At 38.3% G+C, this 17,498-nt stretch overlaps 1 protein-coding gene across 5 annotated transcripts in view; it reads right to left on the reverse strand.

Moving 5' to 3' along the window:
* Window positions 1–17,498, reverse strand: part of ABCC8 (ATP binding cassette subfamily C member 8) — a 79,906-nt gene that overhangs the window by 44,028 nt on the left and 18,380 nt on the right. For all 5 annotated transcript variants that reach the window (XM_062576132.1, XM_062576131.1, XM_062576133.1 and 2 more), the window contains exons 8-12: window positions 15,480–15,635; window positions 9,356–9,490; window positions 7,665–7,827; window positions 3,921–3,961; window positions 3,457–3,602 (exon numbers count right to left, since the gene is read on the reverse strand). In XM_062576132.1, the coding sequence (XP_062432116.1) occupies window positions 3,457–3,602; window positions 3,921–3,961; window positions 7,665–7,827; window positions 9,356–9,490; window positions 15,480–15,635 (641 nt within the window). The remainder of the gene's footprint in view (window positions 1–3,456; window positions 3,603–3,920; window positions 3,962–7,664; window positions 7,828–9,355; window positions 9,491–15,479; window positions 15,636–17,498) is intronic.

Consider the following 17,498-nt stretch of genomic DNA (forward strand, 5'->3'; position numbering starts at 1 on the left):
GTCTGCTCTCTTGAAGTCCAGGGTTGCAATCCTGCTTATTGCCTTTCTTCTTTCATGCAGGGTCCTGAACTCCACCATCTCATGGTCACTGCAGCCAAGGTTGCCCCCAACCTTCACATCTCCAACCAGTTCTTTTTTGTTGGTTAGGACATGGTCCAGCAGGACACCCTTCCTCAAAGGCTTCTCCACTACTTGTGTCAAGAAGTTATCATTGATGCACTGCAGGAACCTCCTGGGCTGTCTGTGCCTAGCTTTATTGTCCTTCCAGCAGATATCAGGGTGGCTGAAGTCCCCCATGAGAACCAGGGCCTGCGATCATGAGGCTACTTCCAGCTGTCTGTAGAAGGCCTCATTGATTTTCTCTTCCTAATCAGGTGGCCTGTAGTAAACACCCTAGGCAGAGTTCAATATATTCCAGCTGCATTCTAACATAAAGAGCCATTCCACCACCTTGCTTTCCTGGCCTGTCTTTCCTAAAAAGTGTATAGTCCATGACAGCATTCCAGTCACACGAGCAAGTTTAGCTCAGTTGGTTAGAGCATGGTGCTGCTAATGCCAAGGTTGCAGGTTCAATCCCCGTATGGGCTATGCTGAGGGTTGGACTAGATGAGCTCCAGAGGTCCCTTCCAACCTTACCATTGTATGATTCTATGATTCTGTGTGATCCCACTATGTCTCTGCAATTTCAATGAGATCATGGCCCTGCAACTGTACACAGATCTCTAATTCCTGTTTATTCCCCGTGCTGCGTGCGTCGATGTACAGCCATTTCAGAGAGGTAATCAAGCATGCAAGTTTCCCAGGAGGAGTACAAGAGGATCCTCCATAGTCACGTCCCACATACACTTCCCCAGCTGATGCACCTACTGATGGTATCCCAACTTGAGCTGCGTTTTGCTGACTATCCTATCTCTATTACTCTCCCCTTCCTCCATCATTCCTCGTTTAAAGCCCTCCTTATCAGGCTAGCCAACCTGTTGGCAAAGACACATGTGCCTGCTTAGTGATGTGGATCCCATCTTGCCCCATCCATTGTTGACCTTAACCAGATGGTGGTTTAGCCACTGCCTATAGAATTGGCATGCAGCTGCACCTGCATTTTCTACAGTCAAACCATGCTAACACTTGAATAACTGTTATGAACATGTAGAGAGCAGATAGGAAAGTCCCCTATGTATCTGTATCAGCGTCTAAGGCAGGCAGGAGAAGACAGTAAACATGCTCTTAAACCATGCATACCCATATAAAATCATGTCTTTATCAAGCCAACTAATAGTTTGAGCTGTGCTCTCTGCTCTCTGATTGTTCATCACGGTGGTTGTGCTCTAAACATCAAGCCTTTTCTCTGCAAGCACTCTGCCCAATATTCCATCCAATTCTGCTATTGCTTCTCCTATGGCAGGTTCTGAGAAAAAACAGTGACTTACAATCGTGAAAAAAAATCTTTTATTAAAAGCAGCAACTCATACTTCAGGCTGCCACACATTCTAAAATTTAATAGATTAAAAATACGTCTACTGCTGAGCTCTAGCTGACACAGCAATTTCACAGCAACTACTGAAACTACAATTAGTAGAATTCCAGCATCTCCACTAGGATCTTGTTTTTAACAATTTAACAATGAATGGACATATTGATTAAAACATGGCTGTTATTTGAACAGCTGACTGAAAAAGTGGTTTTGTATTAAACCCAATTAGATACATAATGCCAGTCTTGCTGTTTGACCTTTCTGCTGAAGGAAAATTGCTCACAACCTTTGTCCTTGAAGATTTCACATCTATAAAATATATCAATTTGCTGCTTAGTTTTATTTTTAACAGCAAAAACACTTTTGTATTAAAAATACTTTTCAAAGAGGTAACAGAATTTCTCACCTTACTGTAGACCATCAGTGGTTCCCTCTGTCAATTAGAGGCAACCCCCCTCAGCCTATAACTTGGAAACTTTGCATATAGGTTGAAAATATCTGGAATGCCTTTGAAATGTTTTATAGGGGATACTCAGAAGACAGAATCTAAAGTAGCATCAAACAGCAGTACATAGCAATGCACTCTGAAACACTACCTGAATTGCTTCAATACAGATAGCTAGAAAGACAGGGAACATGCCAACCTCATTACACAATTTGACCCACGGATTCCTGTCTGAACTCCAAATGGCAGGGCAGGGCAGCAGCTTCCTAATAGGAAGATAATTGCAAAATAACTCACAAACATCTCCTGGCTAATAATTAGTATTTGGTTGATGGCAATTGTATTAGAATCTTCACTCTGCCATTAACTGGCACAGAACTCATTTACAAATAAATCCTCAGACAAGCCTAAATAAATGCCTATTACGAGTGCCAGAATGGGTCCCCAGATACTTTGCTGGCTGCAGCCTTAGCATGACAATTTGCTGTGGCCGTAGCGGCTACCACAGCAGCTGCAGAATGTTTCATGCCAATCACTGACACACTCAGATTTCACACTTCTTAGGAGAGAAGACAGAGCTGTGACTTTCACTACCAGGTAATTCTCCAACACCAAGGGCAATCTCAGCTTCTCGTCTCCTTTCCCTAAATCTCATCTCCTTTCCATTCCCAAAGCAGCACAAAGGCAATAAAGCTAGGGCTAGTTCTTTCCCAGTTCTTTCCCATTGCTTAAACAAGCTTTTAGAGAGCTACCTTTGAGGTCACAAAGAAATGTTAATAAAGAAAGAAACTCAAGATATTCTCTCCCTCCCCTATCAGTGAGGATTATAGTGAATATGAAAAGTATTAAGAGTCTTATTTATACAGATCTATTGATACTTGACAAAGTAAAACTCTCAGTGAGACAAGCAGTTCTACAGACAGAAAGAAAGTAGCACTATTATTTCAGTTTTTGAACTGTCAGCTAACTGTTCATTAAAAAGTCAACACTCTTCTAGTCTAGAACAGACATTTAGTCATTAACTTATTCTCACCATTAACACAAAGATCTTTATGTCTCCAGTTTTCTGTTAAAGTAATTCTCCAAAACAAGCAACTTCCTAGGTAGGGAGAAAAAGGGAGAACACAGCCCAAGTGATATGTATGGAAACAGAAGCACTTCTGTGATCATCTTGTTCCCTTCTACATGCTTGATGTGGGAGGGAAACATTTGGGTGATTTACAAAACTAAGTTCAGTAAACTTCACCTCCTTTCTTCTTTCAACATATATATGGTGTACAGTACCCAACATTGTTCAACTCATTCTATACAAAGAAGTGTTAACTGCAGATCACAAGGTAGTAGTTGTGACAAATGTATAAGCAAAGAACTTGGCCTACATACTACAGTCAAGAAAAACAGGCAAGGTAGAAAATCAGGAAGCAAAAACCAAAACCATCCAATAAATAATTACCATCTTATTTCTAAGTTTACAATTGGAAACTGAACAAAAGTCATCACCTCAGAACTAAGAGGAAAAATTCCATTTTACAGTTCTCACCTTACTAATGCTTTGACTGTAGATCTGACAACACTGGAGAGCAGGAACAAGGGAGACACAAGAATGTGGAAGAGAGAGATGGAGGCAAAGGCCACAGATGGGGAGAAGTCAGCATTTCTTGTCAGATGAGCATGCACCACAAACGTCTACAAAGACAAAAATGTTATCATCAGTATTTAGTCTTGAAGAAGGAAACATATTAACACTTCATATTTCACAAACATTTAATTTACTGCCCCTTATATCAGCGTCATAATTTATATTCTCTTAATGGTTTGGGCAGAGCTGTATTCTCCTGTCTGCTTCTGGTCACAGGTGACAAGTATATGTTTTCTGTTCTCTCCCAGAGAGAGACTGTAATTGTATAGTAGGGTTGCATCCTTTTCTTCTCTTCCTCATTTCCACATCACTTATGTTTGAAAATGCAGTTGTAGTTAATGCTCCTTAGAAAAGTCCATACTTACTATAAGTACAGCTGCAATTGGTATTGCTGCATTCATAAAGACTGTGAAGGAAAACATGTAGGAACATTTAGACACAATTTCCATTCAGACAAAAACTAAACGTTGCTAAAATGTTACTAGCACTAGTTTGCAATGGTATTTTCTACACTTAAAACAGGAAAAAAACTGTCTACACACATCAGTACATTTTTTTAAAATGCCTAGAGTTTACTTTTTGTCACATTACTAGAATACATAGAATCCATTAGTGCATGCTAGAAGAGAGAAGCTGCTATCAGCTCCTGAGCAGCTTAAGTGCAGGGCCCTTGCAGGTCTCTGCACAAGGTCTGACAGGCAATTTGAATCCCTGACAGTGAGATGAGAGGACCCAGCAGAGGCTGCGCAAATCACACCACTGGGGCTGGCATGAAGGCTGGCCACACACCTAGCTCTGCCCCATCTCTTGAGAGACCCATTGGCATATATCGCTTGTGACCTATTCCTGTGGCACCTCTTCTGAAGTGTGGGGCTTTGTGGCTCTCTGAAGTTATGGGATGCAGCTCAAATGACTGGGAAAGCTTGGTATCTCTGCAGCGCAGCATCATATTATTGACTTAAACATTTTATTCTTGTAGAGAATTTACTCAATTTGCTCTTTTTCTGGTAGTTTTTTTTGTGCAGTAGGTAACCTACCTATGGTGTCACAACTGTTCATCACTCAGTATAACCCTAAAGTTATGGTCAAGGTTCCTAGTTACTGTTACCCTTAGTTTCATAGTAAAAACTTCTTCTAAAGCTTTTCATAGAGGCATGGTCATATCACAGCAGGAAAAAAAATAAATAAAAAATAAAGAGAGAGAGAGAGAGAGAGAGAGAGAGAGAGAGAGAGAGAGAGAGAGAGAGAGAGAGAGAAAGATTGTTTATTCCAGAATAGAAAGTGGATCCACAATTACAGAGACATAGCTGGAGTTCAGTTACACGCAGAAGCTGAAGCTTCAGGGGCTCAGATGTTTAGTCTCTGCCCCTGAGCTATTCTTTGACCACAGGTAAGTTGTTTGATCTTGCTAGGAGTATCTAGATAGATGTGAGGTAGACATATTTAAGCTAGTTTTAAAGCAGTTAGTTCAAACTACTAGCTAAAGATCAGCCAAACCACATTTAGCACAAAAGCACCTACCAAAAATTGTAGGCGTACTTTGAATGAGAACTTGCACAGGGCCCTGTGCCACCACAGACAAATTGCTACAGAAGGTTGAACTAGGTGGCTTATTTGCTTTAGATAGACATAATTACACTTGCTTTGTGAGGTTTGGATATTTTGACTGTGATTACCCTTGGGAATTTTTATATAGATGGCAACAGTACCTAAATGTGGTAGAGTTCTGATTTTAGCTGGGCCTGGAATTACTAAATGCAAGTAATGAATTCATTTCCTCCCTGACCTCTGGCAGTGTTTGCCTCAGTGCCCTGGATTCCCTCACTATAGCAAGTCATAATTTATACCTTTTAGAGACTATTAACTAGTCTCTAATAACTATTAAGGAGAAGCAAGCAAATGCAGTTTCTGCAAATGCGATTTCTTTTAAGACAGAAATATGGATTAACAATGCTACAATAACCATTTGCCATCTAGGACTTGGTTTCAATCAAAACCATAGCTATGATCATATCCCAAACTCCTGACTCCTCCACCACTCCCTGAGGATACAATTTCACACACATGACAACCATTCTGTTTTGACCTTTGCTCGGTTTTATTTCACAATCAAAATAATACTGATTGGAAGATTATTTTTTTATAGTAGTTCTTACAGTACCCACAAACAATTCATGTACAAAATGTATCCAGGCACTGGAAAAAGGGGGGCAGTAGACATAGGAACAATTTCTATGCTGTCTTAAAGCTCTCTTGCAGTCTAGCCAACACTGCCCTAACCTTGTAGATCTATTTTCTATAAACCTACACAAAGCTATTCTTGCTGAATAGAAGCAGATCCAAACATGTTTTTTAATTCATGTTAATAGCTAAGTATACTTGGAAAATAATTTAGGAGTACACTCAAAACAGCATTTTAAACCAAACAAGAAAAAAAAAATCTGTTTTCTTGTGGCTATAGAAAATGCCCACCTTCTCTCTTGACCAATAGGGCATGAAAATCTTGGTCATTCCCATCTTGTTTTTCCTTACTTAACAAAAAAATGAAAAATATATATTTTATTATATACACATTTATTATATACACATATATTTGTGTGTGTGTATATATATATATATATATGTACACACACACACATTCACTATCTACTGCATAATGCAAATAATGTATATGTAAGAGAGAGAAAAAGAGAAAGTAGTGAACACATTATCACTATATCCTTAGGTGGCAATACATATTGAGCTGTGTGCAGCAAATATCAGTACTCATGTATCACAGAATACAGTACGTCTGATAATGACATCACCCCTTCAGTCCTTCAACTGAACCTGTGGCTCTGACTATAGATAAATTTCAGGCCACATGAAGCCCTGAAAACAAAGGGAGACCACCTATGTTGATTTGGCTGTAGAATGGAGTCTCTGGTCACCTCATCTACTGGTCAGCTGATCTCTAATTGGCCCATCTATATCATGGAGTTTCTGGTCATCTCATCTACTCCAGCGAAATTCTATTTTATGTTGAAATGGAAGCTATCCTTCAAGCACAGAGAGTCCCAGACCACCAGAGAAAAATTCTGGTCTCAGGAAAGTCAATGGAAACCTCAACTTAATGTCCACTGACTTCAGCGGGACCAGAATCTTGCCCTCAGAGTACATTATCTCCATGAAAGGCGGGGAAAAAAGTCACTAGAACATCTCTTGGACATGTGGCCACATAATACTAACCAGATGGGAAGTTATTTTCCTAAGCAGCAGTCTGCTTTATCAGTCTGAAAAATATTGTACAGGCAGCTCATAGTGTTTGAGTGTTTCTCACTAGAGGTTTTCAGTTCACTAGTATCTTACAGATGAATAGTGCTCCTCAGTATGACTTGACTACTTATTTCTAAAATATTATAGTACAAATTATACATGTTGTACGGGATCTCTTCAGTTCCAGAGTCCAGCTGGCCTTAGATCATTTGAAAAGGAGGAAAAATGTCTTAAGAGTAACTGGAAAGGTGACATGACATTAAAGAAGAAATCTTTATCTGGATATAGAATACTGCAAGTGCTATGACTCATTGTTTCCCTTCCATAAAACAGAAATGCTAGTAAGCATGACTTGTTTATATACATATACATACATACATAAATACATATATAGAGAGAGAGAGATAGATAAAACAACTAGAACTAGGTTTTGAGTGAGAAAAGTATGATCTGTTGAAGCTCCAATAGAAGCATACATTTCTTGTCATGTGATACTGTGATACCCTGTATTGTGCAAAATGGGGGGAGGGGGAAATCACATCAACAAAAGCTTCTTTCTTCGTGTTGTATTGCTGGGGCTAGCTTGTGAAACACCTGTCCTCTAAAAGCTTTTCTCCAGAAAAGCTAACGCTATGACACATTAATCTTGACTTTCCCACTTAAGCTTATTTCCTATACAGGGAAAATTCTACTGAATTAAAAGGAACGTCTGTCCAAATGGAAAGCAAGGAGCACAGCATTAGAGCCTAAAGCAACTGAAACAATCTCAATTGAGAAATGGTAACCTCATTAGTAACTAATAATGCAGTAGCACTGCAGCTGAACAATGGATTAGAAGGAGGGAGGAGACTTACTGGATATGGAGGTATAAAGGGCAAAAGCCTTGAGGCTAGTCATTTCTTTTTGTCTGGTTTCCTCTACACTGCTGTGAAAGATATGCTCCCAAGCATAGAGTTTAAGGAGCTTAATGCCTCGAAGCATCTCATTTGTCTTCTTCAGTCTCTCATTGGAGTACTCCTGCAACATTTACATAAATACATACTTAGAGATGATAGTTTAAGCATCTGACCACTAAACACAATGCTCACACACAAAAATTGTATGCAGGCCCTTGATCAGCCAAGTACATTTTCCTATGTCTGTCTATTTAGATACTTCGCTGTTTTTTGCAGAGGTGAGATTCCCTAAAGCTCATCAGTGAAAAGCCAGTGGGTTTGTACTCCCAAATCACATAGCTGGTACTGAAAATTATACTCCTCTGCCAGCTTTCTGATAATTTGCAAGACAACCTCTTATGACCACTACCACCCAGCAAACTGGTTGGATTTTCAAACAGGCACATTTGCAATGGACAGAGAAGAACAGAACTAACAGCTAAGCTATGAATAGGCAACCTACTCTGCCTGTGTGGAAACAACACTGCCAGGCTTCAAAGCAGCAAGGCTGCATTAACAAGAAGCTATGATCACTGTCAGAAATCTTGACCATGGGCAAGGCCAACTGGCTCAGGAACAGCAGTGCACTAGTAAAGTTACGCTGCTTGCAGTTTTCAGGCTAGCTCAGGGATTTTTGTACCACACTGTTCTGCATAGTGGAGACATACCACAAAACACACCACTCCCACTCATAGGAAATTCTAGATGATCCTGAATATCTGCTTAGATACTACAGGATGAATACTGGCTATATTTCTAGATGGATGGATACTACTGATGGGAAAATACTACTTTTCACACAAGAAGGTACATGAATAAGTTTCATTACCACTCATCATTTATGGTAGAAGAGATTTCAACAAGCAAACTCTGCTGCTCAGCTCCATTACAGGTTCACAGAGCTTCCTTGGCAGTGTAATAGTCACTGAATGTGGAAATAAGATTTGGAGCAGCTGGGCCCAGAAATTCCCACTAACTGAGGTAACTTTCTCAGCAGTGATGCAGAGGATTCAAAAAATTAGAGATGAGCCAAGTGAGGGATCAAGGAACAGCTTGTAGCTCAGCAGACCTCTAAGCTCCCCATTTCAGGAGCATGCTGAGAGAGTCAGGACTGTCCAGATGTTACACAAATAAATCACTTTGAGTGAGTTTCCACATCTACCACACATTTGGCACCTAGGTTAGAATGCAGCATTCCTTCTTCCTTTTGCGATTGGACAGATTGACCTACATAAATTACTTACTTGAAATTTGTACATAGGACATAGGGCTGTGTGAGGGCATTTCAATCAGTTATTATTGTCTTCATTTACATATGCAAGTGAGAAAGATCTTATGTTAAGTAACTTGTTGAAAATTAAAAAAAAATTGAAATTTGTTGAAAGCTATAAAATCCGAGATAAAACTCAAGATAAGTTGCATCTTTACTACTTAAGTTTGTCACTTTTTCAACTTTTTCACCTTCTTGCACTGGTCATTCTTGAACATTACAAAATATCTGAAAATCAGTTGTTGCTCAATGCCAGGTGGTTAGGCTTTGCAATTCTAAACATACACCAATGTATAAATACCAGAGTATTTATGTCATGTACGATTTTGAAGACACTTACCAACGTGCTTCTCTGGGCTTGTGAGAGTTTTGTTGCTACAAAGTACTGAACAGGTGCAAGTATTATGATTACTGCTGCTCCAATTAAGGCACTGATTCCAAGAAGGTAGTAGAGCAGAAGGACTCCCACAATTATCTGTTGGAAGAAAGAGAGTAAGGGGAAAACTTGGAATAACTTCACTCTGTATATGCACCACAAAGACCCACCACAGGGTAACCAGAGAGCATGTTCAAAACAACAATTCACTGAAGCTAAACCTACCTGCAAGCTTTGTACATTCTGCATCACTGGTAAAAAACACACAGTTTGGTATCATAGAATCAGTAAGGTTGGAAGGGACCTCTGGAGATCATCTAGTCCAACCCCCCTGCTCAGCAGGGAAACAAGTGGCCCATACGGGGATTGAACCCACAACCTTGGCATTATTAGCACCATGCTTTAACCTGCTGAGCTAAAGCTAACCCTGGCATAGCCTATACAGGGACTGAACCCGTGACCTTGGCATTAGCAGCACCATGCTCTAACCAACTGAGCTAAACCTGCCCCCAAATAAATTTATCAATTCCTAACCACATCATAGAATCATAGAATTGGTAAGGTTGGAAGGGACCTCTGGAGATCATCTAGTCCAACTCTCAAACAAGTGGGCGACCTTGGCATTATTAGCACTATGCTCTAACCAACTGAGTCAGATGCTCCACCGCCTCAGATGAGCATCAATATATTCTAATAAATAAATAAACAAAGAGACTAAATAAACCTACAGAGTTCTTCTCCAACTTGCAGATTCTGTGATTTTAATCATATACTGCAAGAGATTTAGCAAACTGTGTTCGCTCTGTGTTTCTTCGCTTCATGGACTCCCCACTATGAATAGTAAAATATGGTAGTATAGTATTGCACATCTTCAAAAACATAACCCCTATTACCTATTTAAAATAACTTCCAGGTAACATGTTGAGCTATTCCATTTATAGTTACTATTGAATATTTTTCCCCATTGACCAGACGACATAGCTTTTTCATTTTCTTTGAGTTCTACGGTCATTTTTCTGCTTTGACATTTACATCTCCCCACACCTTCGCCCTTTTTTAACCAGGAAGAGAAACCACATCTCACAACTTGTTCTGATCCCACTACTCTACATCATAAAGAAGTAGTTGCTTACTACAGAAACTAGTGTGAAAGAATCATAAAGATTCAATGATATATTATAAATGTTATTTTTCTTGAATGTTCATGAAATGAATGCTGACAAATGCTAATCTACGCATCTACATGCATATAGAAAAGGAATCATACCACTGAGAATCTGTCCTTCAAATAAACACTAGACAAACTTGAACTGTTTTAAGGATGCATAGTACCACACATGCAATATCCATTAAAAGAAAGTTAGAAAAACTGTTAAAAAAAAAAAAAAAAAGAGAGAGAGAGAGAGAGAAAGAGAGAAAGCAGCTTGTCTTTGGATAAATAAAGTCTGCATTGTTCACTATCTATTCAGAGAAAGCTACAGTCAGGATGGAAACAGTAAAAAAGACAGACATTATGAACAGCACAATAATGCAAACAAGATGTTCAAGCTATGGAATGTTAAATAACCACTACTCCAACGTCCAATTCCTGAGTATTTTGGAGCATTGACACTATTATATAAAATATAATATATGCTGCTAAACTAATCACAGTATAAGATACAGTGATCAGAAGTTAATTTCATATACCATTTTCCTTAAGTCAAAAAAAAAAAAAAAAAAAAAAAAAAAAAGTTTCCTTAAAGTGTGATCATCTTGTTGCAGTGGCATACTCATATAATACAGAAATCCTATCTTCCATCATTTCAAAGCTAAGCACTTATATGGATAGCAGGGCTAAAATCATCCACTCTGCATATATTCATGGGAATTGGGTGTAAGGAAATCAGAGAAAATTCCAGCAAGAAAATCAGAGTCCTTACTTTCCACCCATCTCAGCATTTTCATGGATATAAAACATACAGAGTAAAGAAAGCTTTTTTCTTCCCTCTTAACAACACTTTGTCACCTCTCTGCAGATGACCTAATCTAAAATGTTATTCTTAAAATGAGTCATGGCATTTACTTGGAAATATGTGATATCAAAGTAGTAAAGTCCTATTGTATATACAGTACAGAACTAGTACAAAAAAGGGTTAAATAGTTGGGGTTTTTTTGTTGTTGTTGGAGGGGTTGTGTGTTTGTTTTTGCATTGTGTTAGAGTAAACTTACACACTTCAGAACAGTGCTTCTATCTGAAGTCAGGAAATTCATGAGTATATGAATCTAATGAAAACATGCAAGGCCTGTGTCAGATAACCTTGGTAGAGTGCACCTCCAGAAGATGTAAAAAAAATATTTACAAATCAAGATATTCATTTTCAACTGCTTCCTCATAGGCATAAAATCTAGGCCCTCAAAACACAGGAAAGCACTGAAAGATACACAGTAACAGATGTTTGGAAGTACAAAGTGGTGTGGAACCATTGACTCCCTGCATTACTGCTCTCCCTGTACTGGCTGATTGTCAAGGTCATTAGGGGCACCTGCTTCTAGAAAAGGAGCCACTGTTTCTTTGCTAAGGAGGAGAAAACTACAGAAAACTGGCTCCAGAGGGAGGTGCAAGCTCAGGGCTTTTTCTTCCCTCCTGGCTATGGAAGTAGCCAATATTTTTCAACAATAATGCTTTGTTTTCAATAAATTAAAAATTACCCCATTTCCATCTTTTCCTTTATACTGCGATAAAAGGATAAGCTTTTCAACATATTGATCATGAGACAAACATACATATTTTCAGTTTAAGTATGTAGATACTAGTATCTGAAATGTGCTGAAATCTGTAAAAATTACTGAGTAATTCTTATGTTTACCACACTGCATACTAAACGGTCAGGAAAAAAAATACGTAGATAATATCTGAACTGCTAGAGAGTCATGCAGCAGAACTCTCATTAATATTTCTGAGAGGGTAATAATCACGTATTTAGACAACAGTATAATGAAGCACTTTGCTTCCCTTTCATCAAAATATCAAAACTTCCCTTTGCCCGAGATATGTACCACGAACATAACATTCACTGATGACTCTCGTTGTTGTTACAAATGAAAGAAATCTAGTGTGTTGATTACCTACTGAAGTGGCAAATTCTTTCAGCCAGTAACTACTTTGAAGACACTTTTGAAAGAATCAAATGTCCTTTTATTACACCTGTAAACCAAATCAGTGATGTGAGAATACAGGGTTTTTTAATAATCACAATGGAATCAAACAAGGGTGTTCATAAGAGAGAGGCTAAATGAAGTCTTTATAGGGCCTCACTTTGCTCACAGGGTTTGAGCCAAATCTACTGAGGGTACCTTTCAACTAGTGGGCATCCCTGGGCCTCTTTCCATTGGTTTCAATGGGCTTGAAACAGTAACTTAACACAATGATAAAGTTCCTATTGATTGTAGTCAGAGTGAAGATGGGGCTCGAATTATCTAAAACACACAGAAAAATCCAAGCTTTTATGAATGGGTAGATCTTTTAGTCAAGAGTAATTACAAAATACAAAGCAGATGCTGAAATGCTGATTATTTTAAAACAAGTTTTTAATTGCTTTCTAGCTCTTAACCAAACAAAGTAGCTTGTTCAACTTTTTATTAGCAGCCTCTTGAGCATTCAGTAATTGCTTTCACTGCCTTGTAAAAATAAGTCAGAATGAACACTGCGGAAACAAGTTTTGGAGAGGACTTAATGACAAATGTGACTCCTTGGTATGTATCTTGCAATGCATGCACCATCCACAAAATATGAGCTTGCTTTGACACACGTTGTCTAGATTTGCAGAAGAGTACTGCAGGGTGAACAATAATACAAATAAGTCTTCCATTGACAAGGAAGAAGGTCCCATTTTGCCCCTCCCCACCATTTTCCTCACTAAATCCGCAAAAAAATACAATTGGGGAAAATAATTAAGCCAGACCCCCCATACACACACACCTTCCCCCTATTAGAGAGTCAGTCTGGCTTCCTATGCAACCAGATGAGGCTGAAGCCAGCACAAAGCAGGAATGGTTCATCTGATCTATAGAAAGAAGTTCCAGTCCATCTGCTGACAAGGACAACTACAAAAATCAATTCTAATATGTAACTTTCTCCTCAGAAGAGGATTCAGATGTCTTGATGGCCAGGCTAGTGTCTTAGTCACCTGATTTTTTTTTTTTAATGACTTCTGAATAGAGCATGTCTTACATATTTAATGTCTTACAGAAAATTACTACTATCTGATGTTTAAGGAAACGGACACTTCATAGAATCACAGAATGGTTGAGGTCGGAGGGAATCTCTGGAGATATCTCATCCAAGCCTCCTACTCAAGCAGGGTCACCTACAGCACATTACCTAGGACCTTACCTACATGGCTTTTGAGCAGCTCCAGGGATGGAGATTCTGCAACATCTCTGGGCAACTTGTTCCAGTGCTCTGTCATCCTCACAGTAAAAAAGAGTTTTTCCTCATGTTCAGATAGAACTTCCTGTATTTCAGTTTGCTCCTGTTGCCTCTTACCCTATTGCTGGGCACCGCTGAAAGAAATCTGGCCCCATCCCCTTTACACCTTCCCTTCAGATATTTATGTACACTAATAAGATCTCCTCTAAGCCTTCTCTTCTGCAAGAAGATCAGTCAGTTGCAGTCCAGGCATAGACTCATGAAAACAATTTCATCTTTTGCTAAGAGCAAGGAACAAAATGCAAAATAGCTGAGTAGACTGTTTGCTCTCTCTGAGTTCCACACCACTCAAACTAGCCTCTGCGTAGTGCTGGAACTAGATGAACTGCGATGAACACAGTTTTCACCAATATTTCTGGAAATAAATTGTACATTTAGAAAAGAGTGAGTGAATATAAAACCTGCTGCTTCTTTTGTTTATTTGTATTTACTTTTGTCAATGAGACACTCAATGAAAATATGCTGAATAACCCAAAACAGAAAGAATTGCAGTGTACTGTATTTATATCAGAGAAAACTATTTACTATAGTGCCAGCTCTTCTTAGTACTGAATCTTCCAAAGTAATTTGCACTTCTCCACTGTTTTAATAAGAGTGAAAAACAATCTAAGATTGTACGCAGATAGCTCTGACCTCCTGCTACTATGATTCTGCTATCTCACTAGCATAAACTTGATTAATCATGTGGCCATGCTGTGAGATGGGCCACTTAGAGTGCTGAGTCAAAGGAGTACTACCTCACCAAAAAAAAATAGTAGATTAGTTTTTCAGTAGTTCTGCAAGCTGATGTGGCATACTGTACAGCCTACAAAGGTGAAATAAGGAAGAAAAGTAAAACTGTGTTTGGAGAAAGTATAGACAGTACAAACTGTCATTTCAGTAATAAAACATGCTTAGATTAATTTAAATCAATTCTGAAAGTACCCTCTGAGACAGGACTCTGCTTTCCTCCTCTTAAAGACTTGAACAAGACACAGCTGTATTTCATGGAGCATTATACAGGCTACAGAGTTAAGGGACATGGAACAAGGTATTAGTCAATTGAGTGCAACTGAAAAGAGTGATCTGCACTATGTTATCTGCATAGGAAAAGAAACTGAAGCGATGTGAGTATTTAAAGAGACGAGGCCAAAGACACTGCAGAGGACAAAGTACCAAACCCATTTCATGTAACAAATGATTCTGGAATTTAATATTCTGGAATTTGCCATCCATGAGGCAACAGTAGTTTTAAGTAATGTCCAAAGGACCATATTTAAGTGATCATATTTTTGAATAACTTGCTGCTTTCATTATCTGCTCTGTTGCAATTCAGAAAACAACTGATTGCAATATATTCTGGCTAATAAACTGTAACAATACAACCTGCTGAACTTGCTACAAATGCTAAGCATCTGGCAGTAGTCAAGTTCAGGATCCTAATGCAATCTTAAATACTGAGAGTCCTGTCAGACACGAAGTATATTAGATAAAATATTTTTAGATATTAATAATTTGAAGTTTTATTTCAAGTTATTCTTTACCTTCTTTAATATCTCTACTTTCATTAAATTCATAAGTGAACAATCACTACAGATCTATGCACATTAATGACAGAGTCATGTTCAACTCCCTTACCTGTACTGGCATAGCCCAAAGGTTGGGGCAGAGGAAAAAGAACCACATCAGCTGATTTGTATCTATGGCAACCAGGTTACAGATCTGGCCTGCAGTCATCTCCCCCATAGACATGTTAGAAGTTGAGAGCTGCATAATTTTATTGTATATTTTTGTCTGCAAAACAGAAAAAAAAAAGTGGCAGTGTACACAAAATACCTATAGCTCCAACTAAAACAGAGGCCATAGTCCAGCATGCCAAGGGGAACCAAAATTCTCTATAACTGAAACGAAGAGCCTAGGTGGCCTTTTGTGTTACAATTAAAAATTTTAAACTACGGTTGTATTTCCCAGCCTCATAAAACTTAGTGCATTTAAGTTCATAATGGTCATGCAAGTATCCTCTTGCTGCAGTCCTGTAGAGGAGTAAGAGAATGAAATTTCTATTGTCCAGGAGGCCCAAAAACCTATTTGTGATTACTATTTATGCCTTCAGCTTCTCCATGCAGTGCTCCTTCCACGAGTGCAAATAACTTCATTATATATTCAATGTATAATAAATCTTGTTATTTTTTCCTCTGGTAAAATTCCTGTCTCATCCAATCCCAGAGCCAGGTTCCTTGTTGAGACTGTTGTTAAATTTTGATTAGAAAGCTCAGTCCCATTACAAACTTCAATTCACGGATAAATACAGTAACAAGTCTCATCCTATACCGAATTAAGTTGTAACTTCAGAACAGAACTAGGCACCATGTCTAAAAATAACTTAATGCACCAAAGTGAAAGTATATCTTTTCCAGTTTGTTCAGTAAAAGGCTACATGGTGATGCTTTACAGAAAGTCATGAGACTTAGCTGATAGGAGGCACCCTGACTAGCTAAATGCCTCATGATGGATAGCTGGCACTTCATCTGAAGGCATGAAATCATACATAGCATGTAGAATAGCTGCAGGTTTATATAAAGGAGAAAAAAAAAAGAGGGTTAAAGAAAAGTTTAAAAAAGGAAAAAAGAAAATTTGTTTAAAAATATTTCCTTGTCAAGGAGATTGTCATTAACACTAATTTTCCTGCCTACAGGATGATGGCCAAAAATTTTCCAATCTGAATGGGAAAAATGCTGATAGTTATATGAACGTCTGTGTAATACATAATGCAGAGAAGATGAGCCCTTTCTTGCATCAAATTTGATGGAAATGTACTATTATTCTCCTGCAATTCCCCTTTTACCATTTTCTAATTACTACAGTAGATATTCTTTTCAGTCAGTGATGGCTCTTCTGCTTGACACAAAATATGCAACTTTCTCATGTATTTTGTGTTGCATTTTTATTTCTTCAAAAATTTTCTATTTTACTCTAAGAAGGGAAAACCAATGGATGGAATCCAAAAATCTAGCAGCTAAGAAGTGCTCACAAGTGTATGATAAAAGAAGGATTAAATAATTATGCTGCTATTGAAAGCATTCATCTATCACACAGACTTTCACGATGACCTATGCAGTTCGATGGAAAAGCAGTGTTAACTTATAAGGTTGGCTTTTAAGCTGTCAAAGGGTAGGTTTCAGCTGGTGCATTTGGCATTATCACATTGTACCTAATTCTCACCTTATTTACTCTTTTTCCAGGAACAAATCTTTGATCTGCTGTTCACAGTTATGCAATAATTATGGACTCCATTTTACCACTCTTATTTATGCTAATTACTGATTGCTGTGGCTAGTGGATTTTGTGGCACTATCCATGAAAAAAAACAGAACAGAACAAAACACCCTCACAGTACTCCATGCACTGGGAATACATTGTATCCTTTTGTTTTAAGTGTATTTAAAGAGACATTTTAAAGCATGTATTGTTTGTGTGGAATGTTACAAAAATGCAGCTTTTTCATGGGTGATATGTATTTTAGAATCTAGATTCTTTTATAAATTATGTTCAGTTTTACAATCAGCAAGCTTATCAATCAGCTGAAAGATAATAAGAAATACAGTATTAGATATAGTAAACAAACGTTTACATAAAATCATCAAACAAGATACAGAG

Source organism: Rhea pennata, chromosome 5 (assembly GCF_028389875.1).
Source record: "Rhea pennata isolate bPtePen1 chromosome 5, bPtePen1.pri, whole genome shotgun sequence".
NCBI lineage: Eukaryota > Metazoa > Chordata > Aves > Rheiformes > Rheidae > Rhea > Rhea pennata.